A 13,970-nucleotide genomic window follows, 5' to 3' on the forward strand; every position below is an offset into this window, starting at 1 on the left:
ATCAGTGTGGAGAACTCCCCCAAAGCTAAAAATAGACTCACCACATGACGCAGCTATAGTACTTCTTGGCATAGTCCCAAAGGAGGACTTAACAACCCACTATACAGATACTTGCTTGGCTACATTTGTTGCTGTTCTATTCACAATAGGTATGAAACGGAAAACCCTAAATGCAAATGTGGCACATACACAGAATGAAATACTATTCAACTATGAGAGAAGAACAAAATAATGAAACTTTCAGGTAAATGGATGGAACTAGAAAACAGTATTATGAGTGAGGTGACCCAGACCTAGAAACACATATACTGCATGTTTTTCTCTTCTTTGTGTTTTTTAGTTCCAACACTTTCTTTGACTGGGGGAATCTGTTTTTTTATCTTATCCCCAACACCCGAGATTCTCTCTTCCACATCGGGTAATCTGGTTGGTGAGTCTTACCTCTGAGGTTTGTGCTCGACATCCTAAATTTTTCATTTGCAGTTTTATTTCAATTTGGGCTTTCTTTAGTGATTTATTTAATTCTGCCTTTGTTTTCATTATTTTACTTAACTGTTTATATTTCCATAGACTTTATTAATAGATTTATTTGTATCTTTCACAAAGTCCTTGAACATATCCATAATTTCTGTTTTGAAGTCCTTGTCTCATGCTTCAGCTAAATTGCATTTCTGAGGATCTACTGCAGTAGGGTTACTGGCTTCTGGAGGAAGCTTGTTGTCTTGGCTTTTCATGTTGGTTTTTGTGCTGGGACCTAAGCATCTGGAGTTATGACATTTGAAATGTTTCTTGGTGTCAAAATCTGGGCTCATCTTTGTTGGGTAGGTGTTCTGTTCTTTGGTTGCTCTTGCCCTCTCTGGATCCTAGGCAAGTGTGGTGGCTTTGGGATCCCTAGCAGAGAATGCTTCTGTAGGTCTGATAGTGATAGAAGGGATTGGTGATGGGCTAGGAAGAGAGGCCGAGAGAGTCACTGGAAAGAGCTGGGGAGACTGGGATCTGCACCAAGAGGAGGAGTCCCCTAGGAATACCAAGAGGCGGAGTCCCATAGGAATAAAGACAGTGGGAGAAGGGCCTCCTGCAAGCCGGCTGCTATATGACTAAGAACATGCCTCGAGAGATGGTAATGGAGTACAGCAAGGACAGTGAAAGTCGTGTACCTGAGTCCCAGTCCAGGACAGTCACAGATGGATCCCTGGGCATGGGCAGCTGATTCTAAGGAATGGAGATGTGCTGTGGGATGTCTTTCCGTATGCTGTGAATATGTGTTGCTATGATTGGTTAATAAAGAAGCTGCTCTGACCTATGGCAAATCAGGTTATAGAGAGGCAGGAAATCCAATATAGAGCCAGGAAGAAGAAAGGAGATTAGGGGGAGATGTCAGCCTGTCACCAGGAGAAGCAAGATGTGAAAGTACTGGTAAGCCACAAAACACTTGGCAACTTAAAAATTAATAGAAATGGGTTAAGTTATAAGAGCTAGCTAGCAAGAAGCTTGAGCCATAGGCCATACAGTTTATAAATTATATTAAGCCTCTAAATGATTATTTTATAAGTGACCACAGGGACCAGAGAAACTTTATGAGTACAGAGATGGGCTACAGAGGAAGGCTGAGAGGGTCCTGATTATAGATTTTTAAATCTCCCTGTAAACAAGGAATAAATTTGAGTATTACATTTAAGTCCCAAAGTAAAAATAACTATTATGTTTAGATAATACAGTTAAGAAAACTTCATAGCCTTAATACCATAAGTTATAAATTGCCCTAAGTCAAGACTGGTTATTAATAATCTCTGGAGTAGTTTCCACTATATACATATTCAGTTTTCATTCAAATTAGGAAAATATAACAAAATAGGAAGGCATACTTAAAGTTTTCCCTAGTAACACTAGGGCAGGAAAGCAAACTATTGAAAAATAAGAAAATTTGTCAAGTAGAAATACATTGAAATGACCATATCAATATGCAGTGCACACAGGAAGACGTTACATACCCCTCTGTTCGGAAGATCATCCGGAAGCTGTCACCTAAGCTTTTGTAACTTTGTGGGTCCGTTATACTTCTCTGAACCTGGAACCTAGAAAAAAAAATCAAGCAACAATAGAAAAAGTGTACATTAAAAATTAGGCCAAATGGTTTTTATGTTTTTGTTGTTGCTGTTGGTTTTTTTGTTGTTGTTGTTGTTCTTGATTGTTTTTTTCCCCTGAGACAGGGTTTCTTTGTGAAGCAGTCCTGGCTGTCCTGGAACTCACTCCTTAGATAAGGCTGGCCTCAAACTCATCTAGATCCACCTGCCTCTGCCTCCCGAGTGCTGGGATTAAAGGCATGCATCACCACTGCCAGGCAGCTTTCTTGTTTTTAAAAGTCTTAGAAATGTAGCTTTTCCAGAGTAATTTAAAATATTCTCACCATTTCTATGGATTTCATTGATTTGTTGTTCATATATAACCTTTACCTTATTTCTTTTATTCCCTTGTTTCTGGCCCTTTGTACTTTATGAGAGCTCATGTTTCTGCTTATCAGCCAGGCAGATACATCCTAAGGCATTTAGATTGTGTGTGTGTGTGTGTGTGTGTGTGTGTGTGTGTGTGTGAAAAGCATGTACAGATGCCATACATTGTTTTAATACATACTTCAGAAATCTGAAAAGAAATACACAGTTAAAGCTTTAATTAATGTTTGTAGCTGGAGTTTTCCTGTGTCCTGCCTGGTTCTACAGCTGCTCAGACCCAAGTAAACACACAGAGGCTTATATTAATTAAAACTGCTTGGTCATTAGCTTAGACTAACTACTGACTAGCTCTTGCACTTAAACTCAGCCAATTTCTGTTAATCTATATGTTGCCACACATTCTGTGGCTTTACTTGTGTGCCATTACATGCTGCTCCCTGGACGATGGGCTGGTGTCTCCCCTGACTCAGCCTTCTTCTTCTCAGAATTCTCCTTGTCTGCTTATCCCGCCTATACTTCCTGCCTGGCTACTGGCCAATCAGTGTTTTATTTATCAACCAAGCAGAGCAACATATATTCACAGCATATAGAAAGACATCCACAGCAAATGATCCTCAATAGATATTTAATAAAAAAGGTTTAGAAGTACAGAGGAATTAGTGTGGGACAAGTGAGATTCCGTGGGTGAATTTGGAACTAATTCTGCTACAATCTACCATCATGACTTCAGCATGGGACAAGGTCTTTGCAGAAGTGCAGTGCTCTGCAATGGCTGTTGCTCAGAGAATATGTGCTCCATTTCTGAAAGCCATCATCTTTTATGTTCAGTTTCCTTGGTATAATCATTTATCTTCCACTGTAGCCCACCAAAGGTAGAAGCCTCCAATATGACAGTTTAACTCTTCTTTGTGTTTACCCTGGGGTTTATTTCTAAAGATGTGATAATAAATATTCATTTTTAATCACATGCCATTTTTAATCCATTCTCTGGTTTATCTAGTCTGTTTACCCTTCATTTTTAGCTCTTTATCCTAATTTCTGATTTAAGGTCACTCTTCCTCCTCTGCTTCCTGCCATAATTTCACCTATTTTCTTCTTTCTTTTTTCTTGTAGGTGCTTTCAGAATTACTTCTGATATTATCTAGTTCAAAATATTTTTCATACCATTAGCATTATGGTATTCATACTTCTTCTTCTAGAGATAATGTTCTTTATAGTTGTAACCCCTGGGGAATTATGCTCAAAAACCAGACCCACCACAGACAAGAGTGAATGTACCACTCTGCTCGAACCCATTGGGTAGCTGAAGTAAAGCTGAAATTACATTGGATTTTGTTAAATTGAAAGTTGATAATTTTGGGGGTCAGGACAGCATCTGTCTAGGGAAGTGTCAGTTGAACCTTCCAGAAAAGGTCCTGGCACAAACAAATCCCTAAACTAATGTTCATTGGCTGGCTGGGTAGTATATAGAGAGAGCATGGAGCAGAGTACAATTGTGAAGGCAGAATGAATCTCCATATGAGGACATGATGCCAGAATGCACAGCAGTAGGCATGTAATTAAAGGTGTGTGAATTTGGGGTAGTCTTTTTCCTCTTTAATTCATTTTTTGTGGATATTTCAACATGTCCTCCTGCTCATCTTTAATACAGCAAGCAGTATTCCACAACACTGTGCTGACTATTGTTAAACTGTAAAATGTCATATTTGTCTTAATTGTGCGGGGTGTTTAGTCACAGTTGAAGCTGCACTGGGGCAATCTAGAAGCTTGGTTTCTGAACAAGAGCTCCACTCTTAGATGTAAACTGGGCAGAGCTGTGCAGATAGCTCAGTCTGTGAACCTCTGGCTGTGAAATCCTAAGACCCCACCTTCAATCCCCCAGGACCCACATGAAAAAGCCAGGCATGGCAGTGCACACTTGGACTTACGGCACCGGAGAGGTAGACACAGAGAGATTCCTGTGGCTCACTGGCCAACCATTCTCTCCCACTGGGCGAGCCCAAGCCTAGTGAGAAACCCTGCCTCCAAAAATCAAGATGGATTGTGCTTGAGGAGTGACATCCAAAGTTGTTATATGTGCATGCATACACAGGAACATACAATCATATGCATGCACATATGCACGTACACACATGCATACACACACAAAAACTAAATATAATGAACTTATCAGAAGAGTATGAATTGGGACAACTGGCTTGCTTGGACTGTTTTAGATGCAGAGGTACATCTGTGTGTATATACCACTGGCTTGAAGGACTCAGTAAGAGGTCTCTCTAGAATAAGAACAAGACTTGATGGTTTGGGTATTTCTGGACTACAACATGTAGATGAGATAATTCTGTATTTTAAAAATAATTTAGCATTACATAGAAAGTAATGGAATGGGAGAATTACATATGGGTTTGTACAACAAATAACCACGTAGCATACAGAGCAATTTCCAAAGTATGATTTTGGTTTAGTCCAAATAACCATTCCCATTTCTGCATTTGCACATTTGTGGCCTGTGTTCATCACTGTTATGAAACATTTTCTCATGTTTAGCGGAGACATCAAAAACTCTACTATTGTAATTGTTTAATAAAACAACTTAAAACATTTTTATTTATTGTAAAAGCATTACATGTACATAAGTGTTTCTCATGATATCTGTAATAATCTTTCATTAAATACCTTTATATCAGTCAGATTCTTTTGTAGATGCTTTTCTTCTAAACTGCCAAGTGTTTTCTTAATGTATGCCATATGATATTGGGTGTTACGGGTTTCACAATGATTCAGCACATTATGTCCACTTTTAAGAAGCATGAGGAAACAAAATTGAAAATTTAAGAGTCTTTGCTAACCCCAAACACCTGAAATGTTAAGTAGCATGGGCATCATGTCGTTCGGGTGTTAGGGGCTGCGGTGAGATTACTGTTCTCTATGAAGGCTCAGGAGGAGATTCACAAAGGGAAAGGGGGTTGGTTTCAGCTGGTCCTCATGGGGCTCAAAAGGCAAACAGAGCCAACTAGTGGGAAACAGTCCAGGTGGAGGAGGGAACAAAGGCCCTTGAGGGAAAGCTGTGCTTCCTAGCAGGGAAATGAGGGAAGCATTCCTCCACATCAGCAGCCTGCCTGGGTTTCCTTCAGGAAGATGCCATGACACTCTGCTAACACATGCTGTTTGCTCAGGATGGATACAGACCTAATCAAGCTTAGGGGAGGGTAACCAGGTGAGAAGAACCAAAGCCCAACAGAGGGAGGGAATTTATCTTCTATCTTACATCTGTGTAAGCAGATGGACCAATGCAAGCACATCCAAATTCTAGTCAACGTTTACCTCTCTTTAACTGCTGAGGTTAAGAAACCCACCTTTGTCTAAACTATTGACAAATTCAGGTATTATATGGGCTTGAACAGATGCACATAACTAACCTGGCTTTTGAAGTACAGGCACTTTACTCCCTAGGTGAAATTCCTTTTCTTTTTCCAGAATAAAAAAGGAAGAGCTGCAATCAATTTTACATTCAATTAATGTGAGTTATTGAGCACTGTTATACCACATGTGTCCCACTGCTTGGCATGTATGTTCTGCATTTTAGACATGGTTCTGCATTTTAGAAATGTGTGGCTTAGGTGAAGGAGACATGTAAAGAGATGATGTCAATACAAGTCATACCGTCTAGAAATGGCATTTTGGAATGTCAGGTACCAGCCAGTGAGTTTTATTAATACTACCATCCTGGTGCGGGAGATGAACTTTTTGTGGGGTGGCTGTTGCTGACAAAAAAAAAAATGTACTTTGTAAAAAGAGACAAGAAGGAAAGGGCTGAAAAAGAAATCTGTGATTGAACTTCACTAGTTATCAATCCCATTCTAGAACAGGCACTTAGAGTGGTCAGTGGGCTGACCAGGAGCGAATCACGCAGAAGCTGATTGTCTGATGAATGGTGCTCCACTCATGGGGGCAGGAGACATAAAGGCTCATGTGCTGTGTGAACAGTATAGAGGAGAGAAAGGCACAGAGAACAGCAAGGCTCAGCATTTTCTGCTATGTGAAGACAGCAGAGGGCCAGACACACTGAAGACAGAAAGCAGAGTCCACTGTGCCTCTCATAGATGGCGTTCCCGTACTTTGCACAGGGAGAGTTATCAGTTCTTCTAAGGGAGCTGTTTTAAGTTGATATAATTACAGTGCATTTGGGTCAATCATGTAAAACAGCAATTTTCTTCTTCCCTTCCGCTTTGCCTCACCATTTTCCAAGCTGCATTCTGTGCTCACAAATTCTCTCTATGCTTAGGGAGACAATTTTCCAGGCATGTAATACAACTCTGTAGAGTTGCAAAGACAAAGCCGTCCCTCTCTTGATTGTGTTGAGATGAAAAACTTGGACCTACCTCTCTCTTGTCTTTATAAAAGTAGTTTGGTCACATCTGGAATCTCCATCTGAGCAGCTTTCACAGAAAGAACGGTTGCTGCCAGAGAGACTGGCAATACAGTAACTGGACAGTACAGTAACACTTTGAGAGCTGCTCGGTGCCTGACATACAGTTGGAATCAAACACAAGGGGAAGAGGCGTGACCCTCAAACCCCTGCAGCTCTTCAAAGGGGACAATCAGCCACGGGACCTGCCAGTGCAAGACTGCATGTACTTAGCAACGGGAGTGACTGGTCCTGCCATTCGCTCCACCCGGAATACCAAGCAAGTTACTGCGATAGCGACCAGGGTCAGGGAGGGCCTCTCAGTGTCCACACACAAACGTACCTAATGCACGGCAGTGTATTTGTTTGTTTTCACAGACTCAACCATTTTTCAAGAACCAAGGCTGCAGCAGTTCCCACTAATTTAAATGTGTGCTCAGTGAGACCCGTTGTAAGCTTGTCTGCGTGGTGACGGTGAGATGCGGTGCTTCAGCTTTCTGGAATACTTCTGAGACACGGCCATAAAAAAGATGTCTGTGAGAAGTGGAGTGAGTGGCTTTGCTGCCTTAAAAGACTAAGATGAAGTTATTTAAAAATGTCAAAATTAGTGCAAAAAAATATCAGATGTGTGCAGTGTCTTATTTCCAAAGGATTAAAGGTTGTAGGATGTGTATATTATATATTATATCTTTGTGTGAATATACAGCATTTGACTACAAAGGGTTGGACTGGCATAGGGGATAGAATTATTTCCGAACATACATGTACATTTGCACAGTGTGCACTCTGTTTTAAGCTTTTATTTATTTTATTTTTGTTTTGTTTTTCCTCTTAACTTCTTAAAATTATGGTGTGTGTGTGTGTGTGTCTGTGTATGTCACTGTGCATGTGTGTCTCTGTCAATATATGCCTCTCTCCCGCCACCCCTGTGTGTGTCCCTGTGTGTGTGTGCCTGTGTATCTCTCTCTCTCTCCCTCTCTCTGTGTGTGTTTGCACGTGCGTGTGCCTATGTTCATGCAGAGGTCTCAGGACAGCTTGCAGGAATCTGGTCTCTTCTCTTCTGTGTGCTTCCTGGGGAATAAACTTGCATCTCCAGGCTTGGGGATGACCCCCTGAGCCATCTCACTAGTGAACAGACTAGACTCCTTTTCAGTGAGGTAAGCGTTGGGGGAGGGAGCTGAAGGGAATTTGGGGGCGAAGGCTGTCGTGAGTCATCTCACTGCACTGTTGCCAAACCCAGTTGACTTTGTGTGCTAAGTGGAGTTTATTTCTGCTGTCGCCTCCCGGGGATCCTCTCCTAGTACAGTAGTTCTTGTGTTCTCTTCCATCGTCTTTCCCATCCGACTGACTCAGCCCTCAGAAACCATCCACATCAAATGCTCCTCTTTATCATCACTTCTACTTGGATTGTTGTCTGTCTGTCAAAGCCCGTCCTCTCTTAAAGGGATTTGAGCTACCAAGAAGGATGTGGCAAAGTTTGGTTTCGTTCAGGGTGGGGATGCAGGGATCCTGGGCACCAAAGCTCTAAGTGGCACCGAGTTCTCCTTCAGTGACATTGTATGCCACCACAACGCATTAGCCCATGCGGTAATTGCACCCTTGTGTCAAAGGAGGCGAGGCACACTGGAGGCACAGACTAGGCATCCCCAGTTACAATTCCAGTGATGTGTAACAGTCCCAGCCTGCCATTCTCCTCAGTGCTACAACAGAATAGCAGACATGAGATCTATGGACATTTGGAGGAAGAACAACCATTAGACTTAATTCTTGAGTTTCTTAGTCACAAGAGAGAAGGGACATTCCGTGTTACTGTATAAATCCTCTATATTTCCAGGAGTATGACATTGCTAATAGAAGCTGTGGCCTGATAAGCGGTGATGAACCTAATGGAACTCCCTGCAGAGATCTTTGTAAATGTGCTATGAACAAAGATTATTAGTAATTACCAGACTATTACATGTGCTTCTTAATAAACACTTAAGAAGCCCACTAATGAATCAGAGATTAACAGACCAAAGGGTTTGTAATTACAGAACACATTAAAAGGGTAACTGCAGGAAGATTAAGTAAAGATTTTAAGTCACTGTAATTAGTCAATCTTACTGAAATAAGATGTTGCTCCTACAGAGTGTGTTTACTTTCTTGCTCATCGGACGAACACAGCCAAAGTCAGATCAGACAGGCAAAGACACGTCAGAGGTTTTGAAACCGATTTATATATACCTACCTCACTAGCTTTGGGGAAGGGCCCTACAAAGCACAGAGTTAGACAGTTTCCCACCACATGGACTTCTTTTCTCTGTTTGTAAAATCACCTGCTGACATAAGAAATCTTCTCTTACCATGCACAGAAATACTCTGGAGACCCACCTTGACCATCCTTGCAGAAAGGTCATGCAGGCAGTGGGGTGCTCATGGAGATTAAAAAAGAAAAGATGACTCCCCTAATTTCTAATTACATTTATTTATTCATTTTGTGTGCCCATGTGTGTATGTGCTCACAGGTACCATGCATGACATGTGTGCATGCCCAGAACCATTCTTTGAGTCTTCTTTCCTAAGACCTGAGGAAAGATTTCCTCCAAACACTCATCTATGTCCATGCCTTACTTTTTAGTTGTAAGTCACTAGTGAGGGTCATTGTGAATAGGTTTTTTTTTTTTTGAAAAGCTAGTTAAGAATATTTTATTTCACTTCAGGCTAAATACAACAATATTACATATAACTTTGCCTTGGGAACTGATAGAGTTCAAGAGTCTTCAAACCATATAGGAGAGACATGGCTTATGGCCTTAAAACTAACAGAGATTTCCCATCTGTAGAGGGGTTAGGAATAAGAGTTTTGGGGAAACAAAGATGAATGATATACAAATTCTGGCCTCAGGAACAGAAGAAACATTAGGGGACAGAGAAGAGACGCTAGCAGTTAACTCCCAAACAGCGTAGAGTATGTGCCCACTAGAGAGTCCAGGAGCTTGGCTCACCTGGGATCTCAGCATTGCCTGTGCTCTGGGCTCTTGGCCCCAGCCTGGCATCAGTTAACACTCGGCAGTAATGCTGGCAGGTCCACCAGAATTGTGGCATGTGACCCTGGCTGAGCAGTGATTGACAAGTGGGGCTCAAGAGCTGTGATTGTATACATTTGGTTATGCATTAAGTTATTCTAAACCTTCAAGGAAAGAAAATTTTCCTTATGATTGCTTAGTCATTTTCTTCTTTTACATCCGGCAAAACCTACCTGTCTAAAATCCACACGTCTTTACTGGATGCAGGTGCACTGAGCTATACTTTGGCTTAGAATTTATGGAATTGTGAATAAGACCAATACATTTCTCTATTATTACAAAACAGCTTATGATTTGAAGAAATATGTAACCTGGAGCGCTCGTTGGCCCAGATAATTACTACAGATAAGGCAGTAACATCTTGGCATGGCCACAAAAGCAAGGAGACGCCTCCCTGTCATGTAATTCTGAACATGTTTTCTAACAGAGCTTCAAAACCTTATCTCTCTGGACTATCGGATCAGCCCCAATAGCTTCATTATACTTTAAGTAATTCTCTGTGATCCCAGATTTGTCTAACTGCAGCTCTTCCCAGGAGCCAGACAGTTACAGGCTGCTGTTCTGTGGCTGTACATTCTATAATTTATACTTCATGGTAACTTAAGTGTTCTATAAATGGTTCGTCACTTGCCAGCCACACGTTTTGTTACGATAAATATCTGCTCGGTATCTCTCAGTGTGGTGAAGCGTATCTCTTTTTGACCATCTTGCATTGTTACGAGGCATTTCTAGTATTTGGGTCCTACGGAAAATCCAATATCACAACATGAGTTGTGATCAAGTTCATTGTACCAGCTAGTACAAGTTCTTCCCATTGTTTACGTAGCTTGGTGGGTAATAACTAAAGGCACTGACAATCTAACTCTAAAACTCATTTTAACGACGACATGCTAGTTAACAAGTCAGAGGCAAAGGATCAATAGAGATTACAGCTTAATCTAATAATGCTAAACCACAAGTAATAAAACAGACTAATTAACATGGCTGTATAATTAAAGTGCTCTAGGCATAAACTGGTCTCAATTAAAGGCTTGACTAACATGACTTTCAATTATTTTGGTTTGTAAGACATATGTCACATCAAAACAACAACAACAACAAAACACACACAACATCGAAACAAAACTATGCTTAACATCAGGTTGTAGCACGGCCACTCTGAATGTACATACACATACACACATATGCACACATTCAATCAAACCTCATGTTTCATGCCAATAAATGACTTCACAGAGATGTGCTCCCCTCGGCTTTCTTCAATGTACATTGATCTAGGCTAGCCATTGCAACTGTTACTTAGCATGTAACCAGCTCATACTTAGAGAATGAGGGAAGGATGGATGAAGAGCAGAAATAAAATTTATTAGCAAGGTAACAATGAGAATGAAGGAGGCTGCATTAACTTCAGTCATTGAATATTGAAATGATCATCCTCAACACATTTCATAGTTTCCCCATATTCCAAACATAATTAGCTAGTACCCACCCCGACCAAAGCTATCATATCCTTTTCCATTTCGGCCTTCCCACCTCCCTCCACACAGCATGCTCTGGCATCACCACTACCGCCTTCTACTTGATGACGGGAGAACTGCCGTCCTTAGGTGTCGCGTTCGGCTTGTTGTTCAGGATGAGACTGAAGCTTTTGGGTTCCAGCTGCCACAAACGTTTTCCAGAACAGAATTAAAATGTGGTCAAATCTGCCGGAACCCCTCACTGGCTCTGGGAACTGAGCCATTTTGTGGAAACTAATTATTCACCAGAGGCTCAGCAAGGGAAAATGTCAGAGAATTCAGAGCCTGGAGACCTGAGAGATTACTGCATTTTATTTTAATGGCTCAAATGTGCCCATGGTAGGGTTTATTTGGCGCTGATAAGGAAGTTCATCAGGAAAGAAGGATTAAAGAGCAAGCGCTTTCTTTGCATTTGGGAGCACAGATGCTAGGAAGAAACTCATGGAGTGGAGATGTTAAAGTTGGTGACTCAGGAAGAAAATGTGCTTATCCTGGAGGACAAAGTTTTTATTTTATTTTTCTCCAGGTTGACTGTTTAGGTCATTAAGTTTTGGATACACTGTGATCATTTTTGAATGCGCCCAGTATTCAAAGGCATATTATATGTAGACAGGACCCTTAATGGTGAAGAAATGGTCACCAATACAGATATCTTTCTCAGCTTTGAGGGAATTTTAAATTATGTTTTCTTACCCCAGGGTGTCCTTTAATTTCAGTTTTCTTATAGTGTATGATTATAAGCACTTGAAACACAAAATAGAAGTTCTAACTTGGCCTAGAAAGTATCAGACTAGAGGAAGAGGGTCCTCTGGGTTCTCTCATTTGAAATATGAATTCATCCCCAAGCCAGTGAGTGACCAATACAATTGTTCCTGTCACCCCAAGCATAGTCACTGGTAAGAAGAGAATAATGTTACTTCCCTCTGCCCATCTCCCTTCTCCCTTCTCCTTTTTTTTAAGAGCATCTATTTTTTATTTAATCTTTTTTAAAATTTATTTTACATACCAACCACAGATTCCCCCTCTCATTCCTCCTCCCGCTCCCCCTCAGCCTCCTCCACCGACCCACCCCCTAGCCCCTCCTCTCCAACAGGGTAAAGCCTCCCATGGGAAGTCAGCAAAGCCTGTTACATTCAGTGGAGGAAGGACCAAGGCCCTCCCCTGCATCAAGGCTGAGCAAGGTGTCCCACCATAGGTAACAGGATCCAAAAAGCCAGCAATGCTCCAGGGATGGAGCCTGATCCCACTGCCAGAGGCCCCTCAAATAGACCAAGGTACACAACTGTCTCCTGTATGTAGAGGGCCTACTCTGGTCCCTTGCAGGTTCCACAGCTGTCGTTCTAAAGTTTGTGAGTTCCTAGGAGCTTGGTTCAGTTGTCTCTGTAGATTTCCCCATCATGATCTTGACACCTCCCCCCACCCTCATATAATCCCTCCTCTTCCCTCTCTTCCATTGGACTCCCAGAGCTCAGCCTTGTGTTTGACTGTGGATCTCTGTAAATCTGCTTCCAATAGTTACTGGATAAAGGCTCTGTGATAACAGTTAGGGTATTCACAATCTGATTACCCGGGTAGGCCTCTCCCTTCTCCTTTCTTACCCCCCTTTCTTTATCTCGCTTAGCATTTCTTTTGCTCAGTTAAATTATTTTAATAGTGAATATCCCACTATGTCAAGAACCTATGCTCACAACAGCCCCAGCAAAAAGGGTGAAGTTTTATCAGTTTCAAATAACATGTTAAAAGTCACTTTAAAATGTGACTTTTAGAACTCTAGAAACTCAGGAGCTGCATGAACTAATTTTACTCAGGAGCAGGCCTAACCTGTCCAAAGAACATGTATAGGAAACTATGTTTCACTAGGTAAATAGATGCTTGATGAAAGGCCACTCATAGTTTGGCAGTGGTACAGGTAGGCACTTTGGCAAGCTACGAAGCGCTGTAAAGCAGTTTAACTCATTTGATTTTTATAAAACGCAGATCTTTCTGTAGTTAGCAACTTTGACATAACTTCGCATCTTGCAGCATAATTACCTTTAAAAACAACTCCGTGTTACAAATTAAAACCTAGATGATTGGGTACCTTGGGCAACCTAAGTGCTGAAATACTGAGTAATAAACATAAGATGTCCATTAGAAATGGGACCCGAAGCAGAAACCTGCAGTGACTATATGAGGGTTAAAGCACTCTTTCAGATTCCTGTTGGCATGAGTTCTTATGTCCGTCAAAGTTGTCATCACCCCCACTGCACTAAAGTCCAGGCAGGAGACAGCAGGAGTCTCATCTCTCTCTACAAGTCACACCTTATTGCCGAACATTAATGAGCAAACAGTATTCCTTAATAGTGAAGCTTACACACAGCTCAAGCAAAGGACAATTCACCAAGTGTCATGATGAATAGGGCAGCCAAGTGTGAAACTTGGCTTAACTAAATCATTGGCCTCAAAGGAAATCAGCACTCCAGTAGGAGATGAATACGCAACATGAAAACATGACTGAGAAGCAAGCTATCCTTGCTAGTGATACCTTTGC

At 41.4% G+C, this 13,970-nt stretch overlaps 1 protein-coding gene across 1 annotated transcript in view; it reads right to left on the reverse strand.

Annotated features, from left to right (window-relative positions):
• Positions 1–13,970, reverse strand: part of Slc25a21 (solute carrier family 25 member 21) — a 482,653-nt gene that overhangs the window by 133,451 nt on the left and 335,232 nt on the right. The window contains exon 3 of the mRNA XM_059279867.1: positions 1,992–2,075. Within this exon, the coding sequence (XP_059135850.1) occupies positions 1,992–2,075 (84 nt within the window). The remainder of the gene's footprint in view (positions 1–1,991; positions 2,076–13,970) is intronic.

Source organism: Peromyscus eremicus, chromosome 14 (genome assembly GCF_949786415.1).
Source record: "Peromyscus eremicus chromosome 14, PerEre_H2_v1, whole genome shotgun sequence".
NCBI lineage: Eukaryota > Metazoa > Chordata > Mammalia > Rodentia > Cricetidae > Peromyscus > Peromyscus eremicus.